This window comes from Chelmon rostratus, chromosome 17 (assembly GCF_017976325.1).
Source record: "Chelmon rostratus isolate fCheRos1 chromosome 17, fCheRos1.pri, whole genome shotgun sequence".
Lineage (NCBI taxonomy): Eukaryota > Metazoa > Chordata > Actinopteri > Chaetodontiformes > Chaetodontidae > Chelmon > Chelmon rostratus.
Window position 1 is genome coordinate 20,562,784 of NC_055674.1, and position 22,419 is coordinate 20,585,202.

At 42.3% G+C, this 22,419-nt stretch overlaps 1 protein-coding gene across 1 annotated transcript in view; it reads left to right on the top strand.

Moving 5' to 3' along the window:
* The window catches only part of hdac5 (histone deacetylase 5), a 60,757-nt gene that overhangs the window by 2,557 nt on the left and 35,781 nt on the right, over positions 1-22,419 (top strand). Inside the window, exon 2 of the mRNA XM_041957833.1 lies at positions 10,257-10,409. Coding sequence (XP_041813767.1) covers positions 10,388-10,409 — 22 coding nt within the window. The 5' untranslated portion in view covers positions 10,257-10,387. The remainder of the gene's footprint in view (positions 1-10,256; positions 10,410-22,419) is intronic.

A 22,419-nucleotide genomic window follows, 5' to 3' on the forward strand; every position in this document is an offset into this window, starting at 1 on the left:
AGAAAGGGACTTGGGGAATGTCCCAGCACATCCTGTGTCTCTGCCATCCTGAAAAATCTTTCAACATTTTACTTGCAACAGAAAGTGGGACATCCAGCGCTGCCTAACGCTGTTTAGAAAGCTTTCTGAGTGACGATTAGCGCTGTAGCTGTGGCTTCCCTGTGGAAATTGCGACCCACCCAAACTTGTAGGGTGTTGCTGTGGGCTGGTTGTGCTGACTCTGGTGGTGTGGCATTCACATGAGCCTCAGGATAGCTAGCTAGCTAGCTTGGGGAGCGAACAGACGACAACTTGGTGGGCATATTGTCACTTTGCTCTGCAGTAATTATTGAGCACACAGTGCCACGCCTCAAGGGCACTAACTTCTATATTCATACACGAGTGGTATGACATAGTCAGCGTAGATGCACCAACTTGTTCTGCTCTGGAGACGCAAGCTATAAATCAGTAATGCCGTCACATCAAAAAGTGGTACTATGTAGTAATACAACCCAGTACACAGCTAACACATCACAGACCACTTTAATTCCATCTCCATGCAGTACTTCTGCAATATGCACTACGAAAGTCTTGTCATGTCTCAGTGCTGTTTGGGACAAGTGAAGTCATCTACTTAGATATGTGGAGGCATTAACCTCCACATATCTAGGTAGATACTATAGGGAGATTGGTAGATAGTTGGATAGATATGATTTTTTTTATAGTTCTGGTAGCTGTTGTAGAAGTTTGTTCACAGCATCTTGCACTGTCACTGTCTCTGCTTTTTTCCATCCTGGCTCTCCTCACCCTGTAATCCTTTAATTCACCTTTGTCCTTCCTTCGTTAACTTTACATTTCCTTCCTTCCATTGCATCACAGTACTGAAAATAACATACACTCATGAATTATTGTTTTGTTGTGTCACAGTTGAAGAGGTCATGACCAGCTGTATCTGTGGGCCCAGAAATGTAGAAGCCTGAAGAACTGCCTGCTTCGGTGCTGCGTAGCAACCTTTAAAAAGAAAGGGTGCACCATCTTGAAACACTGTACTCAGTTCACATAATGCATCCACGGCCCCTCCTCCCTGAAGGACCTGACCCCCCCACATCATTCCAGCTGGTCGTAGTCTGGTTAGAAGCATGGTGGTGAGGGATTTGCAGCTCTATCATGCACAGGGGTCAGATCTTACAAGTCAAGGGTTACTCCATTAGTTACATAAGAGCTTTAAGGGCGATGCCGCTGACTTTTTCCTCCAGTGTCCAGATTTTATATGAGGCGTGTTCTGTTTCGCTCTGTGGCACTCTGTTCTGCTCTACCAGATGTAGATTTACCATAAACCTTGACGCAACTGCTGGGACGAACATACCCACTTGATTCCCAGTTCATTTGAGAAGATCGATTTTGTCCTGCCTTTGTGTGAAGGGACCACTTTATGGCCAGTATGGACAGATATTACAAATATTACAGCAACTAATAAGTCTTAAAATATCCAAATGATATGTGAGTATTGTACCCATCTTTTAATATAATGGATATTTTTATAACCAACATATCAAGCAGTGATATAAAAATAAGACAACAGTGAAAGAGGTCCCTCACAGTGATAAAGCATCAGATAATTATCACCTGCATATTCAGCTTTACAGAGCTTTACAGTGGGTTCCAGCTCATTGCCATTTTCGGCCACAGCATGCAGCTGTTTTCAGTGAGAAGGCTGTAAAAAGCACCAAACAGCAGACAGTCACAGTTAGCAATTAGCTTGTGAATATAGTGCAGCGTTTAAGCAGACGGACTGATTTTCCTCAGGAGTTGGCAGAGACCAAAAACAGAGCTAAAAGAGGGGGTGGATATTGGACTTAAATTCACCAGGTGATCAGAAGCACTGCTCTAAATGAATAATAAAGTTGCTAACAATGTAAAAATGTGTCAATGTTGCACTCAAAACATGTGTCCACTGCCCCAGGTAGCCAAGAAAAGCAATTATTGCTGTTTAAAGTGAGTTTAATAAAAATTAGCCAGTACTTAACAAAAAGTACTTAACAAACTTTCCTCCTCTGTGTGTCTGGCCACTCCTCACATTGACCTTGTGACTTCTTGTGGGGGTCCTGACCTTCAGTACCCTACATTACACCTGTGATGTGTCATGTGAAAATAGGTGGTTAATATCTGTAGAGTTGCAACTGATCATTGTTATTCTACATGTAACAGTAATCTTTAATGTATGCAGTCCACATGTCACTCCTGAAAGGACAGTTAGTGTCTGTGTGTGTTGGAATACATGTATTTGTCTCCTTTCTCCTTGAGCCAGCTGGAGAGGGTGTGTGTGTGTGTGTGTGTGTGTGTGTGTGTGTGTGTGTGTGTGTGTGTGTGTGTGTGTGTGTGTGTGTGTGTGATGGAAAACCAGTGGAAACGGGAAAGAAATATAGACTACAAACAGATACTGTTAAGAGACAGACAGTCGGACTCTACATCCTGTTCTCTCACTTGCTCACACTTGCTGTTTGTTTAGGGAAGAGGTGCTCAGGTGAACCGTTACCACGGCAGCCAGCTCCGTGGTTGCCAGGCAGCACTTCCTGCTCCTCTCCAGAATGGGAGGGGCCAGGTATTTTAGGAAATGTTGGTGTGAAGAGGAGGAGGACGAGGCGGCAGAGAGAGGGAGGCAGAGTGAGAGAAAGAGAGAGAGAAAAATTGAAATTTCTTGATGCTTTGGCAACATTGAGACACATGACTCAAGTGTTAGCTTGTTCTATTTTCAAATTGACTTTTTCTTTCTTTCTGTCTTTCTTTCTCTGGTGTGTATGTGTTGGTCTGCATGTCATTAGGTTAATGGAGCAGTTGGCCAGCAGGTTAGTCTGTCACAGCTAGTTAGCTCCATAACCTAAGTACACACACACAGGGACACACACACAAACGTGCACTCACCCACAGCATTTCATCCCATTATCTAGGCCCTGACACTGTTACCACGGCACCCAGCCCAGTTGCTGGACTTCCTGTGAGTCCTTTCGAAAGTTGGCAGAGTTGGTAAAGTGCCACATTCTGTAAAGGCAGTCAGAAATAGGCAAGACCATTTGTACACAGGCTTATTAATTATAGGAACTTAATTGAAATTAAAATTTTGCTTTTGTAAGTTTTCATTGTGCGTTACCAATTCAAAAGTTTTGAACTGTCGGGCTGCGACTGATGATCATGTACATTATTGCTAAATCTGGTGATTACTTTCACATTACATCAATTGATTGTTTGGTCTGTGTGATGTCAGGAAATATCTAAAAATGCTTGTCTCAATATCCTAAAGATTACCATAAAACTGTGATATAAACCACAGAAAAGCAGGAAATCTTTTGCAATCAAGATGGTTGAACCAATGACTGGCATTTAAATAAAAAACAGAATGAAAAAAGCTACCAATTTATTTAGTGCTGTTCAACTTATCAATCAGTCAGTCAACTATTTAATTGTTTTCAGCTATAAAAACCCCATTTACACCTGGTATTGAGATGGGATCTGGATCCAGATCTGTTATTTGAATGATAACCAATCGTCTGAATGCGTCTGAGTAATTTGAGGTGGCCCCAGACTCCCTCAAAAAATCACAGTTTTGTGAGTTAATGAGTTAGTGGTAACTTAATAAACTTAATGAAACTCTGTCACACACACACACACAATCATCAGTAATTCGAGGTATGACCAGATGTGGTCTGGCAGATCCATCACATTCAAAACGTGGCATATTTACACTATTGCTTAAACATACATTTTCTTTATCTGGATACTGTGTCCAGATACAGACTACATTTTAAAAACCAAGTGTAAATGGGATCAACCAGACTGTCCCTCTGTCTGTCTTTTTGAACTAAATGCACCTGTAGCCTGTTAAAAATAGCCATTGTCAAAACAAAAGCTTATAGTCATCTGACTTAATGAAGAGCAAGAGAGCTATGGATGTAAAGCTGAAACAATTAGTCAGTTCATTGATCAGTGGATTGAGAGAAAATCAATCTGCAGATAGCTGAATAGGTTAACAATCAATAATTAATCAGCAACAATTAAATACAAAACACACCTTTTTTCTCAATTTAAGTTTTGTATAAACAGCTGAAGTGACACATTAGTTTTGTTCATGAACATGCTCGGGTTTGAGGATCGGGTTTGTTGCAGAGGAAGTTTTTGACTTCAGTTTCAGCGCTGTTGAGTGCATTTGAAAAATACCGGTCTCCAAAGAGTAGTACCATGGCTGTGGTGACGCTGTCCTCCAGCAGAGTCCTGGCTCCCTGTTCATTAGAGGCCGTATTCCTCCGTCTCCACCTCCGCTGGACATAACGTGACTCAATTCATCCGCTGCAGTGGCCACGCAAATGGCTCTGCTGCTGCCGGTTGGAGCAGATTAGCATAGGCAAGTAGTCTCTTTCCTGAAGTGACAAATCCAAGGTGTTTGTGGCGAGGGCCTGACATTGATGCAATCACTGCTGGTGATGACACCATGTGCACACAAATAATATTTGTATAATATGTATGAGTTACCTTAAGTTACAGTGGCAGTTCTGCAGTTCTGATTAAGCCAACAAATGGTTTCAATTAAATTCAGAGGATAAAGACAATCTCTATGTGTTGGAGCTTGTGACGTCTCACCAGACATAATCGTAGTGGCACGGAGTCCTTCCCAGACTGGTGCTGTATCCTCCCCAGTGCTGGTCCAATGCTCTTTCAATCATCTTGTAGACTGCGTTCCATCTTGTATTAGCCGGCGAGCTGGTAGCTGGTACGGTCATTCGTTGCTGCCTCACCAGTTTCCCAGCTGCAGCAATGACCCAGTACACATAACTGGCAAATCCATTGGTGGCACAGAATGCCTGTTTATGCTGTTTGCTGCCACAGTATCTTTTGCTTTCTCTTGTATACAGGTTGTCACTTGACTAGCTAGCCCCCATGTCCGCACCGCCTCGTTCAATTTTTCAGCTAGGTTTTCTGCTCTGCGTCTGACTGGTATGGCATCGCCTGCAGGACCACAGATTTCAAAGGCTAGTCTTCATCGATGTGGTGGAATGTACCTGCGATGTAACTCGCCGCAGTTAGCGCAGTCCAGCAGTCGGTCATTAAGGCCACCTTGTTGGCTGACTGCAACTCCTCCTTAAGTTTGTCTTTCTTTTCTTTGTACTGACTCTCCACATGACTAGTAATTGTACCTCTTGAGAGGATGCGATAGCCTGGTTCGATGTAGTTAAGTTGCTCAGGAGCTCCATCACCATCCACCATGTTTATAGGCATCACGTCCTCTTTCACCATAAAGTATAGACTAGTTGCTGCCTCTGCATGCACATCACTACAGCCCATAGACAGTACAAAACATGGCCGTCGTCTCTATGATGTTACCCACAGGTCTCTGAAGAGCTGTTGAAAAGGTTGGTGACAGTGGCTCTGGCTGTAACTATATTGGCATTGCCTGACTCTGCCAAACTCCCAGCTAATCCAAAAATGGGCTAAGAGGTGGAGCGTGGATGGAGCCTGGTTGCCAATTATCAAAGCCTTAATGTAATGAAGTGAGTTATATAAAAAAAAATTACTCCCAGTACAATTGTTATGAACCACGAAATTAGCTATAGAGAGGCTGTAAACGAGTTCATTTCTGCCATAAAATTCGGGATGACTCACTTTTGGAGCCACCCTCAAGTGGTCATTCGAGGAACTGCAGTCTTTAGTCACCAGCCCTGTAGCTTGGTGCTTGCTACAGTCTCTTCTAGCTAACACAAACCTGACAGCTTGCTTGGAGGACAGTGTTCCACTTTCGACTTGCACAGTGATCGTCGGCTGCTGACTTTTCAGATGCTACAACAATGCCGTACCAGAGTCGGATTTCAGAATGGTGTCGCAGTATTTACATTGGGCATTGTTCTCTTTTACGGTGTAATGCTTCCCCACAGGACTACGCTTGGCTCTTTTCATCTCGCCTCTCCATTTCCCACTGACCACTTCTTCCTGTGGTGTGCCTGTACATGCCATAGCTTTCTTGGCTTTCATTAAGTCAAAGGAGAAGCTCCTCTTGTGGTAGAAAAGTTATTACATGCGAGCTCTGGAGAAATGCTACACAAAACATACATTTTCAGTTAATACATTTTCAATCAGTTAAACTCTTAAGGGCAATTAATTGATCAATGGTCAGTCATTAACATCCCTAGTTTTGGACTGTTGGTCAGATGAGCCATTTCCCAACATCACGCTACAGACAGTGTTGATTCTGCAGACTTTTTTGCCAGCCCTCCTGTTCAGGCTTCAGTACATGGCCACCTCGACCACAGGGACAATGTTCCTGGTGAGAACCTTTGTTTGTTTTTGTCTTTGTTTTGTTGTTGTTGTTGCTATCAACTCATTTTAGAGATGTTGTCACTTCAGCTAGCGTATAGTGAACATTTGCCAGCAGAGATGCAGCTGCACCAGCGTGGGAATGCTCAGTGTTAAGCCGGCTTCTTCATGTACTGTAGGATTTCAGCATTTTAAAACAGTGATTAGTACTTCACTGTTCACTTCACTTTTTTAGCATCTACTACCATTGCTGCTCATCTCACTCTCAGGTCACAAAATTCGTTGGTCTGTCACACAAACTGTAGAGTTTCTGCCCTCTCAGACATCTTTGAGTTGGAGTTATTTTAGCCTTAAGTAACTTGCAAATGTTAAAATGTAAGCTTAATAAGATTAGGTATAAGATGATAATAATAAGAAAAGGGATTCGAAAGGATTCAGATTCAGTAAGTCGATTTGAGAGTGAATTTGATTTGATAGTGACCTCCAGTGCACATACACTGAGAATGTAACTCTTTGCAGTGGTACAGGAGATGTCTTCTCCAGCTGTTAAACTTTGAGTCATATTCATAGATTATGGATTTTTCTATGAGCAGTTGGAGTAGAAGCAATTTTAACATTTGTTTACTAGGTAACTAAACTTGATCCTATATTAGACACAATTTTTGCCTTTAAGTTTTTTAAGCAAAGTATTTTTATATGTCCTAAAACATGTATTTAACAAAACTAGTGATGTGCAATGTAATCATTACCAAATGTTTGTATGGTGCTAATATACTGGCCATCTAAACCTAGTGGCAATTTGTTTGGGTCCTGGTCATTTTGAGGATATTCTGTGCTGATTTATATTGAAGGAGGACACAGTTTTGCTCTGTATTTTACTTAAAGGTGTTTTTTAATGTCCACCCTATTACATTACAGTACAGGAGTTGGACATATTTTACAACTAGAAACCCCACTGCCGACAACTAAAGTGTTGAAATGTACCATAGTGTTGAATTACAGTCTCAAAACAAACAAACTAATTGCATTTTATGTTTTATTTTAATTTTTATTGCAGGGCTGTTGTATTGGATTGCATAAGATTGTACATGCGTGCTCTATAACCTTTGTATACCAGTTAACTTTAACCTTAAAACGTAATGCGTACTTGTAAACTTGCTTGATCGGCATGCAAATGAACTTAAGGTACATGTTTGACCAGTTTCCCTATTAACCAGTTCAGTGTACAGTACTTGTTTACCAGTTATGCAAACATGTGAATCATTAAAGTGCACATGTAAACCAGTTAAGATTAGTTCAGCTGCAGTTTGAAGCCAACAAACATTGGGTCGAGGTGACATGGAGAGGATGTTGATTATGATGATGATGATGAATCCACCTACAGTGAGGTGCCCCCTCCTTCAGTGAAGAGCATTAAATGACTGGGATCTGTGTTTGGGCTCAGAGCCAGCAGACCTCAGACAGACCTGCTGTTGCTGCTGTGAGTCTGTGTGTGCCTGTATGCGTGTGGTGTGAAGAACAAATGAGTGTGTTTGTGTGGAAACACAGGGTGGGTTGAGGGGAATCCGAGCTAACCGTGTTCCTATAAATCACATTACAGCCTGTGAGACACAGGAACACACATCCACACACACACTCTGACATTCATTCAAGACAATCATTCCGGATGTTGAAATCCATGACCTTTTTCTGTGTATCCTGTTCCTCTCTCTCTCTCTCTCTCACACACACACACTCCCGTACTGATACAGTGTGCTTTACAGGACCAGTAGGTGGCAGCAGAGGACCGGGGAGCCGCAGTAAGCAACAGGCTGCAGCTTGTTTCCTTAATATGATGTAACTCCTGTTCAGGACACAACACACGGAGAGTGAAAAAAAAGTGGAATTGAATACAATTTGTAAAGGAAAAGGAAATTTACAGGTAAAGAACTACATGTAGAAGCTATACATTATAATAGCTTAAACTATATATGTGAAAGAGACCAAAAAATCCAGTAGTGTAAATCAAGCAGTCATGATGTGTGTACTATACATCATGCAGTGTAGGTATAGGTTTAGATATGAATAATAAATCCAATATGCATGAAGATATATTTAAGTCTATAGTGTTACACATACTGTACAGGTAGTGTACACACTTTGCAATAATAATAATAATACAATACTATGACATATGTAACTACTCTAACCATTCTCCTATGATAATATTTGCTGGTTTTCTCTGTTTTCTGTCATTGGAAGCTGGTTATCTTTGTGTTTTTGGACTGTTCATCTGACAAAACAAGACATTTGCAAATGCCTCTCTGAACTCTGGGAAATTGATAGAACTGATAAATATACTGAGGCTAGTTTTATTTAAGTAACATATTCAAGAACATGAACTGCATGTCTGTAGTCCATTACAGCTGCTCACATGAGAAATGACACACACAAACCCCTCAAGATATACGATGGCCAGGATTAAAAACGTAAAGCTGAAGTTGAATAGACCTTTTTCACCGCAGACATTCTGACCTGTCAAACACAGGTGGAACTAACAACAACAACAACACCAACTGCCTCATTTCAGTGCACTAATTGCTGAGACAGTGTCTTCATTAATGTAATTAGTTCCACCTGTGCTTTTCAGCTGTGACGCGTCGAAACGTCTTCATTTGGAGAGAGTAAAGAAACAAATGTGTGCTTAACCCGGAGGCCTGAACAATTTAGGCTCGCAAGATGTAAAGTTGGACAGACTGAAAAGAGATGAGAGCGTGTGGATATGGTCTTATATGTTTGACCAAAAGCCTTCGCTGACTACAGGAAGCTATCTGACTCACCCACAGACTTCTGGCCTTTCCTTGAGCACATTTCTTCCTCTATCGTTTCCTTGTGCGACAGCAAAACAACAGTACGCACAGTGGAGACGCCACCAGGAAATGCATTTCGGTGGAAACACAGCGTGGCTCCATAACAGTACTGCACACTGGCTTTATAAACTTTTCACTAATATGTCCACTTGTAGGAATGTACAGCTTTTGCACATGCGGTTGATTGTGGTGGCAGATTCAGATAAAAGCCGGCTTCTCACCTCTACCTGACGGCTGTTGATTTTGCGGCTGAAATGACAAGCTAGCTGATCAAGCTAACGTCAGCGCTGCCAGGAGGTTGAAAACACTGTATTTGGCTGATTTTTAATCTTTCCAGCTCATTTTATAAACAAAACCCCTGTTTCAGATTTTGACATATGATATCATACTAAAAAAAACAGGCTGAAGTTGGACGTCAGAGGCAAACACTCATCTTCCTCATCATGATTCACGTAGACGCCATTGTTCTCATAGCGCAGTGTAGAGCTTCACTCTTAGTTTCACTCTTAGTAATATGAGTGCCATGACTTTGATTTTGTTAGCATGCATACTTGGACAAACAGAGGTTGGATTTATGCTTGTTTGTATTTCGAACAGCGTGTTTGAACTGGTTGGATTGGGAGTTCTGGAGTGTAAACTTGCCCTTCCATTGAAAAGAAGGACAGAGCTTCTAGCATTAGCCTGAACTCTGACCTATCATCTTTGGCTAACTTCCACTCAGTAGGAAAATACTGCAACATGCTATGATGAGCTGTTTTTCACTGTAACCTGAACCAAAAATGAAATGTTTGTTGGAAGTTAGCTGAGTTAGGTCACTACTGTACTTAGTAAGCTAGTTAGCTGCTGACGTTAGCAGTGCTAATGCTTGTGGCACATGTCGGAACAGACAACCGCACTAATCCATTTCTTTGGTTCTATGGTTTTTGAAAGGCTAAAATTTAATGTAGCCCACTGCCCAAACTTTAGCATTTCAACATGGGAACAAATCTAAAGCTTGACAGACTTGCTGTCTGGATAGTTGATGTTTGGGGTTTCGCAAACAGTCGACTGTTGTGTGAAGAAAGGCAGAAAAAAAACCCAAAACAGGTGAATAGCAAATTCTGAGAAACATCATTTTCTCTTTCGCAGAAAAGCTGACATTGAGAAGGAAGTCTGATTCATCTGTGCGCCCATTGTCTGCCCCCCGACACATGGCCGACTCCGAGGACCCACTTTAACTCAGTGGAAGGATTGGAGAAGGAAGTCCAGGTTCAACCTTCATGAATTCATCACACGTCTCAGGTCAGTCTTCCATCTCAAAGAGCTGTTGTGGTTGACACTGGTGAAACTGGAGTGAGACGGGTGCTCTTGTGGCTTGTACTGGTTTAGTAAATGAAATGGTGTCTGACTGGCTGGTGTTGATGAGAGTGCTGTAGGTGGTTGCCAGATCATTGGGAACTGGCCTGTCCTGGCAAATGTCTGTTTTGTTCTTCTGTTTTAGCTCATTTTATAAAGAGATACTGTTATCTTGTAAGCACAAGAATTAATTGTTTTGACTGGGGGGTGTAACAATACAGCGTACCATTCTTTTACATGATTTCTGTATTTATTGTGTCGAGGTTTTCCTCGCCTGGTTGAATCCATATGAGCAATGCAAGCTTTATCCATTTTTCTCAGAGTTGGATTACCTCAGTTGTGTGGTCTGTTGTTACACTTGTCAGGCCAGTCAATTATAGTAAGGGAACTTTATTGAGCTAGCGGCTCAGTTTACTGACTGGGGGTAAATAGTCTGAGGAGGGCTGGAATATTTGAAGCTTTCTAGCGGCTGATGCATCTGAGGTCAATAACAGAATCAGTCATATCATCATACTGTATGTTGCTTCTCTCTGCTGCCCTTCAGTGACAGGCTGGTACCTGCATGTCTGTTTTTGATGGTAATGATATGGTTGAATGTCACTCACACAACAGTTTCGTTTGATGTGCTCTCAAGCCTGTACTATGTGATGTATATTTTTCTCTTTATTGTTTACAGCAGTGTCAGTCAAACAATGTGGTATACAATATGTGTGAACATGTTCATGACCGATGAGTCTTTCCTTTTTTTAACAGAATTATGAACATATTGGACAAGCAGCTTAGTCACAAATATGGCTTATTTTCAGCCATTGTTAGCGTGTGTGTCAGCAATTATGCTATGGATTGCCATGATATTACCATGGTATGGCCGTTCATATCCTTCCTCAGGATGAATTGTAATAGCTTTGATGATCCTCTGACTTCACCTTTGACGCCATCGTCAGGTCGAAATTGTAATTGATTTATGACCAAATATGTGCAAAATTAAAACATTCACACACTCACAACACAATAAAATTACATTCCCATTAGGCTCAACTTTACTTTGTGTTCACTGCTAATTAGCTAATGCTAGCATGCTATCACACTAAAATACATTATGCCTGCTAAACATCAGCATGATAGTTTTGGCTGTGTCGGAAGTCATTCCCTTGTTCGCTCATTCACTGCTACCTAGGAAAGAGAAAATCGATTTTTTTCCATTTTCTAGCCTTATTTTCTTTGCAACAATAGAATCAAAAGCAGTATTTTAGCCATGCTCGCTGCTCTGCGAGGCTGTACGTAGGCATTGAAGGATGGGTACTGAACTTTGATACTTTTATGGCATTGATTTAATTGGTTTGATACTATCAAGTATCCAAAAATGTCTTGTTTTTCGGTACTAAATTTATAAACCTAAGGAGTTGTCTGCACAGATAACTGAGTGAAGTGTTCTGCCTGCCTGATTTTGTTGACTGGCTCAGATTTTGCTGATTACATAATTTTTCAGTGATATTTGTTTATTGGTTTCTTTTTTTCTGTCTGTTTTAATTCTGTTTCTTGCTTATACACGATGGGAGTCTGCACAGGGTGTTTTATTTTGAAAATTTACCCAATTCTCTATGCCGTTTTCTGTGTTGATTTCCTGCCTGGCTCGATCTGCTCGAGGCAGCTCGAGGCAGCGTCTGTCAAAAATAGACCAGTATTCACGCCGGAGCAGAGACTGCTTCAGGGACGCCTGGTGGAATTGCGAGCCTTGCCTAGATTGGCTTCGATCAGCGATGGCGGCCACATTGCAGGCGGAACGCTGCGCCGCTCAGCCATGCCTGGTGGAATTTAGGGGTCACTCTGCCACTATTTCCCAATACCACAAATGTCACAAATGTAACATGATGATCGTGCGAGGGAAAAGGTCAAAGGTGATCACCAAGTTCAGTAGGATTCATCCATCTGAAGACTGTGTGCATGTCTGTACAAAACTCCAATCCATCCAGTGGTTGTTTGAGGAATTACAGTTTGGACCAAAGTAGCTGAGCAGCAGATTGACCGACATTTCCATCCTTACAGCCACTTTGCTAGTATGGCTAAACACCAGAAACAGTGAAGGAAAAGAATGAATCCATTAAAAAAAACATGAAGCATGGATGGTTTGTAACAGCTTAGAGTTGCATGATGTTACGGCACACATCAATGTTCTATCGTCATGCTTTTAACCCTTAGTTAGGACAAATCATCGTAAAAGCAGCAGACCGAGATCTGAGATTATTTGGGAGGGTTCTCACATAGAACAGCATGCCAGAACCAGTAGTCCTAAAACATGGAGGTGCGTCCCTGCTGAGGGCTGCCGTGCTTTTAGCTTTTGACTCCTCCGTGATACAAATCTGTGTCTGGATATATTTTAAATGGATAAACTGGTGTGAGAGCTTCTGTTGAAGCATGCAGGTATTGTTCCGTATTATTTTCCAACATATAAAGTACATGTTACTCACTGTATTCTTTTGTGTGTTGACAATCAGTGGATGGCAGATTAATTGGATTAATTGGGTAGCACACAGTCAAGACACCTGAGGTTTTTTTTTTTGACACCTTTGCCTCAGACTGAGTGACTAGTTGACTGACTGACTGTAATTTGGTTGTCATGGATACAGATATAGTACATAACACACACACACACACACACACACACACAGACAGCAGTATGACTCCAGGGGTTGATGCGCCTCAAATAGAAACGCAGAGATGAGTCATCCACTGAGCTACTGCAGTAGGCACACACACACACACACACACACACACACACACACACACACACACACACACACACACACACACACACACACACATTTAACAGATGTGTTTAGTATGTGAGACCATTGAGATGTCAGACATGTTGCCTGGTCAGTCGCATCTCTTTCTGACTCTCTTGCTGCCACAGTGATTTGAAACGAGGATGTGAGGTGACAGAACACGTCTTTAATAAATACTCACAGTACTGGATCACAGAAAAACAATGCAGCAGCTTCAGTAAATGTGAAACAATGCAGGACATTACATATTAGTTTTCAGTATTTACATTTTCTCCTCTTTCTATGTATTTAGTCTCTCTGCTTGTGAGTCATATTGAGGCAGCCCTAAATCTGCTTGAGGACACACAGAGCTGTTTACACAGGAGGTGAGGATGATGAGGGCGACGAAGGTGATGAGGAGGAGGTGGGAAAAGGTGATGATAAAATGATTCAATGAAATATTATTATTCCTGGAAAGGAAACCGTCATCACAGCAGCAGCCATCAGCCGGGGATGAGAAGCTGATGAATGCAGAGGAGTCAGAATCATCCACCTTATTGAAATTGCATTGTATTAATTCATCATGCATTGTACTGCGGCCATTCAGGACTTTTTTTTAATGTATTAGCATTGGTTGCATAAAGCCTGATTCATTCTGATCCTTTGTTTTTTGTAATCCATGCACTCCAGCAGTCGGCGACATCCCTTTGCGCTCTGTTAAAACACTGGAACCTGCTCCTTAAAGCACAGCCTCACTTAGGACTGAGCTGCTGAATGGAACAAACAACCACTATAAATAGCAGCCAGCAGTTTCAATTAATAATATCCACACTGACAGCAAAGTGAGAAAAGTGAGCAGTGCAGTTTTTGGTCATAGAGCAACATTTTCGTGTATGTCCACGGCAATTCCCGGGTGTGACACACCTCTAAAACGCTACTGCTCGAAAATCTGGAATGTGAAAACAACACTTTGTGGTATTTTATGCGGATTTTATGTGTTGGACTATTTCTTGGCCTGGCCTTGAGATTTTGAGATCTTGAGTTTTTTTGCTGTTTTTTTTACACAAATATAACACGATCTGTAATGAGTTAGTTAGTGAGCCTCAGAGGGGCTAGCAGGTGGATTTGGTTACCTTTGGACACAGCCAAGATAGCTGTATCCCCCCCTGTTTTTCAGTCTTTATGGCAAGCTAAGTGGCTGCTGGCTGTAGCTTCATATTTACATACATACAGTACAGAGTGGTATCAAGAGAGACAGCTGAGAGCTGAGAGCTGGTCCTCAGCAACAAAGCAAGTAAGCGTATTTCACAAAATATTCCCGAAAGACAGTTTTTTTTCCTGTTCTGCTTCGTGCCAAAGAGGTCTAACCCTTTCTAGTGTTTTGAGTTTGTTGGAAGTGCTGATTGTTGACCAGAACGTATGCCATGTGTACAGTGTATAGAGTTGTCAGCCTGCCTGTTAGTATTGCATAATAAGATAATGTCTCTCACTTCAGTATCTCTGTTTGTATTAGGCCATTGTTTGCAGCGTTAATGAGTAGTGACTGATTTATGGCCATATTGGATTTCCAGCCTTTATCTGAATCCATTAGATTGATGAACAACAGACATTACTGTTTGTTTTTTCCTGTAAGTGGTGTCTTAGTTGATAGTCCATTCAGTTTGGTATATTCTAACATATGGGGCTGGGTAGCCAACGTCAGTACTTTTTGGTACCAATTAAAACGTGTCCATAGAAGTTGGTATATAAAACTGTCACATACTGAAAGCTGATATGGAATAATATTCTGACAAATACTGGATTTCTGAGGTAATACTGATAGTGATATTTGAAAGTTAAAAAAATCTTACAACATGTTGACCAATACATTTTTTAAATGTAGGCAATCTTAATTTTCAAATACAACATAAAATCTTATAGATTCTTTGTTTTTTTTTTAATTGTGAACAAATAAACTTTTACACTAATATTGGCTGATTTATCATGTTTACCATTCATTAGATCATTAGTTTAGCATGTTAGCATGCTAACTTTGCTAGTTAGAATAAGGTACGGCTGAGTCTGGTGGGAATATCATTAATTTTGTTGGACAGTATTATTGAAAAAATGACGTTCAGGATCGCCGCCAAGCTCAGGATTCGTCCACTGGGGACCCACAAAATTTGGTGTTAATCAATCAGGTAGATGTTGACATATTCAATGGATGAGTGAAAACTGTGACCTGCTGGTGGTGCTGGATCACCAAATCCATCGAAGAGTTGTTGAGACATTTCAGTCTGAACCGGCGTGGTGGGCCGACCGATTCGGCCGACATTACCGTCCCTAGCGCCACAAGGCTGGCACGGTGAATAAAAAGTGGAACAGCTTCACCGTGTTGAACACACAATGCACACGGACAGGACAAGGCAGCGGCATGAGCAGTCTGCAGACTGCATCAACAGAAAATCAGAGGAGGAAGAGGTCACAGTCCCACCCACGCCATCTGATTGACAGGTGATCTCTGGACAGTGCAGTGCAGAAACATGACAGCGCCGATCGCCTCCCCCTCCCCCCACAGCCCCCCTCCACCCCACCCCAGAGCTGTAGGCTTACTGCTCTCTCTGTCTATTTTTATCTCTAGCTCCTCCTCCTCCCTGGCAGGCTATTTTCAGCTATAGTCCCTCCATCAACCCCCCATCTCCTGTGTTAGTAAATGCTTCTCTTCTCCTCTCGTCTCTCCCCTTCCTGGTCTTTAATCTTTAAAAAAGTCAGTCAATCTAACACCAGAGACACGCAGCAAAAAAAGGAACGAATGGAGGCGAACGGAGGGATGGATGGTGAAGGAGTGTCCGTGTTCCCTCTCTTTCTCACGTTCTGTATGTTGTGACGCTGAAACGAAAGAAGCTGTTGTTGACTTTCTCTTCATCCGTCTAACTTCCTTTCCACCCAGTGATCTACTTTCAGCCTCTCGCTCCTGCTCTCCCTCCTCCCTCCGTCTCCTCTCTCCCTCTCTCAACGTTCATTCAGCAGCTCAAAGAGCGTCACAGACACACTCCCGCGTACACACACACACACACACACACACACACCAGTGACTCTCAGACAGTGAATATTAGCCGTCTGACCAGCAGCTGTTTCTAGTCGCTGTGCACAGCTCGGCTCTGCAGCAGCCTGCCCGTTTTTTATGTGTTTTCGAGCGAGGGATAAGAGGACGGCGTGCGAGCTCTGGCTGCTCATTTTTCTGGGAGGATTCTAACTCGCCGCTGGTCTTCTCCAGCCCAGCCTTTCCTCTCCTCGCATTTCCTCTGTTTTTTTTATTATGCCGCTCTGTCCCTCTCTCTCCTTCCTTCCATTTCCCTCTCTCTGTCATTCTCTCAGCGCTTCGTTCTAATTTTGGAAGCATGGAACCTCGGGGAGCGCTCTCCCAAAGCTATTTACGTCCTCGCCTCTCCTCCTCTTCCTCCTCCTCCACCTCCTCCTCCTCTCCTCTCCCTCTCGTCGCCCAGGAGGAGAGCAGCATGAGGATCCTTTGATGCACCCGAGCAGGGGAATTCAGCTTCTCCTCGTCTCTGTATTTTTGTTGTGTTGTTAGCTGCGGGAAGCGGCGGAGAGGCTGCAGCAGCACCGCTTTCCAGCCGATGCCTTCCATCACTTCTCACCCAATGGAAATGCCCAGTTTTACGGGCTACGAACAGCGATGAGTTTTCATTGATTCCTTCCTGTTCTTGGTTTTGCTTGTTCAATTTGGAGAGAGCGTTCAGTGCACCAGAGGACGCAAACTTTTTTTCTGCCATCTGCAACACACCGGCCACTTTCGCTGCCTCAGGAGCCAGGAAAGCGTTGTGTATGGATCAGGACTCCAGGTGATGTAGACCAGAGAGTCAGTACAGAACCCGTATTTCCTAAATTTGACTCTTAAAAGCTGTTTATCTTCCCACTTCGATTTTGATTCATTCTTCAAGCCGAGCTGAGGGGAGGATTTCTGTAACCTGCAGCTGAGGCTACAACATTAGAAAAGAGGATTTTGTCCCAAGTGTCAGCGACTGGTCATCACAGCCTAAACTGAAGAGCCAGAGACAGCAGAAGCTCGAGGAAAACTGCAGGAAAAGGCAGAGGCTAGCTGCAAAAATCTGAACGGAGACTGCAGCCTGAACAGGCTGCCTTTTCTGGATTACACAATAAAAGCACAGAGGAGTTCTCTGGAATTTTTGATGGAATTCACGGTAATTTTTCAGTCAGTTTTACAATAGAAGCACAGAAACAGAACATTTGGAAGTTTTTTCAATTCCTCCTGTGATTCAATATTTCTGAAACCATATTTTGATATTTGTTTCCCTCCATACTTGGCAACTTGAATCCTAAACTGAGCCATGCCACTATCTCGGAAGAGGAACTGACTGGTGTTTTTTTGTGACAAAATAGAGCGCTGCGTCTTGTCTTGGCATGCTGTTGCATCCCACGGTATCAGGATTGTGCGCCATGTTGCAGACCATCTATGAGACTGAGTCCTGTTTTTCCTCTACCAGCACAGACAGCCACCAACAGCCTCTGGAGCTCCTGAGTGACAACAGGGGCTCCAGCACTGCCATGCCCACTGCCGGTGAGTCATCTCTGGGAAAGGAGGCGGGGAGGGGGGCTGCTGTGCTGGGCCAACAGACTAAAGGTTTGGATCCAAATGTAAAAAGTGTTGTTTGGAAAAAGAGGCTGTGTGTGTGTGTGGTGGTTGTTTGTTGATGGAACAGGATATGAGGATGGACAGTTGGTTTCAGTCGTAGGTTTTCAAACTGTGAGTTGCACAGGGGGAGAGACTTGAGGCAAAGGTACAGCGTGAGGTGAAGGGGGCAGGTGCATGCTGGTGTTCTAAAATCAATGGGAACAACAACATGTTCACCAGTTTGAGGCTGTTAAGCAACTCTAAAACCCTCAACTGCTGCATTTTATGCCAAAACTCGTACTACTTCTCACCTCAGAGTCATCTGAACACAAACATGATGCATTATTTTAAGAATGAGTGTGACCTGTTGTGAATAAACTTCCTCTGCTCAAAAATCACTCCACAACTTTTGTTTTAATTGTTTGCTCAGTATCAAAGTCATCCAGTGATAGGTGTCTGTACATACATGGGCACACAGCAAACAGGAACTTCTAATAGCTAATTCAACAGAGTTTTATCGGTGCCAATCCACCAAAATGTGAACAGATATAGGCTAAAACAAACAGGGCTCAAGCTGTATCCCACAGCTAATTCAGTGAATCCACTGAAACAATATACTTCCTGTTTACATCCCCAAAGCCTGTTGATTATAGAAACTGCACTTCCAAAGCTGAGCGCATGATTGTCCCCCAAATAAATGTTAGACAAAATCCACGAATAGTACCTTTTTTATTTTTGTATTTATTTATCATTTTGTTTGGTCAGGCTCAGAATGTCTCTTCATCATGACTGGAAAATAAGAAATGAGAAAAACCTGTAGACAAAAAAAAAAAAAAGTCAACAATTTGAGATAATGCCCAGAAATGACAAGGGTGTGGATGCAATAAAAAACACATTAAAGGAATTTCTCATCTGTGAAAGAAGTTGATGCATGAAGCACAATGCCTCCTCAGTTTTTCAGAATAAAAGGGCAAGAATGCCCCAGGTGCTGTTCCATAAATCACTCTCTCGTGATTTACATCTACTGCTGTACACTGCTCTTTGTCAGTTTAGGGAGGATGATAGACCTTTTTAGGGAACCTTTTGAGACTCTGAAGAACATTTTTGAACACTCCGCTGCTCTTGTGTTCAACCACCTCTCAGGACATTACCTTAATCTTTACTTCTAGGTTTGAGTAACATCTCTAATGCTGAAACACACATTTAGAGTGTGCACAAAGATATTCAGTGCCTTATTGAGACATGTGGCTATTTAAAACCAGTAACGTCTGCTGTGGACGTTCGAACTGTGGAGGTTTCGGTACAGGCGAGTCTGCTGAGGTGAGGTGAGCCGGGTTTGGAGCGTGGCTTGATGCCACCTCTTGATGCCAGCAGGTTGTTAATTGGTGCAAGCAGGACGCACATTCACTCTAATCTTCTTTTCAGCCGAAATTACAGTGTTGGCTCGCTGGCGAATCCAAGTCAGTGTATATTTGTGTTTGTGTGTTTGTGTTCAGACTTAACAGCTTGTAGACACTTGAACATGTATGCTAAAGGGGCTCTTTGTGCTTGTGTTTGCTCTTTACTGATATTGATCGCATTTATTCTTGAGGACTGGTTATGCCTGTCATATGGAACTGAAGTGCTACTGATGCAACTGCTTAACTTTAAAAAAAATGTGAGAACTACACTGTTGGTGACTGCAAATCTGTGAATGAAAATATTGGAGCCAGCAAATGTTTTGTTATTAAAGCTAGTAACTGACTAACTGTTGCCTTCATTTGACGTCATGTTTCTGTCTAAGTAACAAATGAAAGTGCAGTATTCAGTCTCTTTTTGGATCTGTTCTGATCCTCAGTCTCTCCTGAGGGAAGTACCTGTCTGCTCTCTCCACTGTGTTCATCAGCTCGTCGCTCATGTTGTCTGCCTGGTGTTTGTTGCCTCTTATACTTGGTCTGTCTATGCTTTTTTTTGCTGGAAACAGCTTGCCTTCTGCTTCTGGAAAAGAGGCTGATGAGAGCTCTGAAAGTGAACCAAAACACTGAGGCTGCAGGCTGGGGGTCAACCAAAACAACGAGCTGAGAGACGCTAAAACACTCGACTGAACTGAGGGGAACTGCGGGTCCATTACCGAGCGACCTCCTTCACATTCACATGCAGTCGCTGCATTGTTCATTTAAAAATACTGCTCAGTGCAGCTCTAACACACACGTGCTTATTGTGTAAGTGATGGAACCAGATGTTGTCAAAGACGTAAAGCATGGCATAGCACAACAGACAGCATCCATTGTGGATGACCTACAGTCTGCCAGCCCATAATACTTCTGACCCACCCTCCGTCTCTATGGCAACGCCACACATGTGACTCCTCTCTCTCTCTCTCTTAGCTTCTAATTTGTCTAAAGTACACACAGCCATTATCCTATTTTTACCTCACTCTCTCTCTTGCTCTGTCTTCTCTTTCCCCCCCTCTGTCTCAATCTCTCTCTCTCCTGGCTTTTTTTAGAGTGTTTTGCAGGGCTGATGTCATAGTGCCTATTTCCTTTTAGCAATGCAGAACGAACAAGACAGGGAGAGGGAGAGAGAGAGAGGGAGAGGAGAGAAAAGATGAATATTGGTTTCCAGAAATACCTCTCAGCAGCAGCAGCAGCAGCAGCAGCAGCAGCAGTGTGAAATAGGAGCGACAGAAACAGAGACTGGACGTCAAACTATGCACTTCTGACTTTCTTATCTCTGTCTTTATTAACCTTTCTCCATAGTTAGCATAATCTTGGCCAGTGCACATTGTAGCATCTCTTTTATTGGCAGACAGTGTCTGATAATGCTTAGAGATGGTAAATGTAATCAGAGGACACAGATGAAGGAGCAAAGGCTTAAGTTCAGATCAGGCTTTTGGAGTCAGTGAAGAATTACCTGCTGTGAAAACAGGCGTTGTCAACTACTAAACCAATTTTGTGTTTTTGTGTTTGTTAAGTCGCCATGTTTGTTGCTTAGCTCTCATGTTTCTGCACTACAACTTCCAGAGATGGTCTGTCTTTTTCTCCAGTTTGTTCCAAGCTAACTGGAAATGCTTCCCGTGTAGCAGGAAGGAGACTTTACAAACTGAGTGCACTGAGCAGCAAACAGCTTCGTTTTCTGGATAAAGGCCGGATCGCAGTCTCTTTGAGGCAGACGCACTCCTGTCAAAGGCAGAAGTTGTAAAATCATAGGTCTTTGTAGTACAGAATGGGTGCTTTCCAGGGGTCCAGTCAAAAAACAACCTCTATTAACTGAAACATGGAGCTGGAAAGAGTCGTCAATTAATCCATCAGTCAATGGTTGGAAATTAATCGGCAACTTCTTTGAGAATTGACTGAGACATTTTGAGCAAAAATGGCCAAAATGTGATTATTAGTACATTGAAGATTTTTTGGTTTTGCACTATCGGTGGAGCAAAACAATCCAGCTGACGAAGTCACATGGGCCTCTGAGATATTGTGATTGCATTTTCCCCAGTATATTGATCGAGAACATAACCGGCAGATTCATTGAAAATGAAGAGAATTGTTAGTCGCAGCTCTGCTGTGCTTACATAATGTGTCCGACCCTCATCTTCATCAGCTTCATTTGAGGTTGAGCTCTTCTGGATCATTTTTCTTTGGTCCATGCTGACTATTTTGAATATAGCAATTGCAACCAACCATTTTCATTATCAGTTGATCTCTGTGTTATTTTTAATGAAGAATCAATTGAGCGATCTTTTAAATGTAAGAAAATATTGAAAAATCACAATTTAAGTTGACATGTTTGAATGTTTCGTGTGGTCCATCCAGCAGATTCAGTTTCCTGTCATAGGCAATAAACAAAAGAGAAAGTATTCACATTTGAGATGCTGGAAACAGTACATTTTTGGCATGTTGTCACTGACACTTACTTGAGCCTTTGTTTAAATAGTTTCCAGTTATTTTTCTGTCAGTCATCTGATCGATTAATTGACTAATAGTTTCAGGTCTAGCTGAATGTAGACAGCATTAGGCCTGGGGGTTGATCTTTAAATACTTTCAGGATCCCACTGAAATCTGTCTCTAGAGCCAAGCATTGAAACCTGTCCAGCACCACATGTTGGCATCAAATGCTTAGTCAGATCGTCAGCCTTATCTGAGATCAAATGATAAGTTTGTCGAAGGTTTTATTCGGGCAGTGTTCTTCTACAGTGCTGGTGCATAGACAAAATTAAATACTGATCAATTTGATACAGTTTGTAGGGATTGTAAAAAAAATAATATGTTTATGGTCCTCATTGTGAGAAATCAAAAAATAGAGCGGATAACATTATTTTGAAAATAATTTGCAACTTCTTTGATAATTCATTAGTTGTTTAACTTTGGTCCAGACTGAAATATCTCGATGATTGGATGATGGTCATGAAACTTTGTTTGATTACTCATGGTCCCCAGAGCATGACTCCAGATGACTGTTGAGATCCCGACTCTCCCTCTAGCGCCACCGTGAGGTTGACGTTTATAGTGTCTTGACAACTGTTGGATGGATTGCCGTGAAATTAGCTGCAGACATTCATGTCCCCCTCAGGACAAATTGT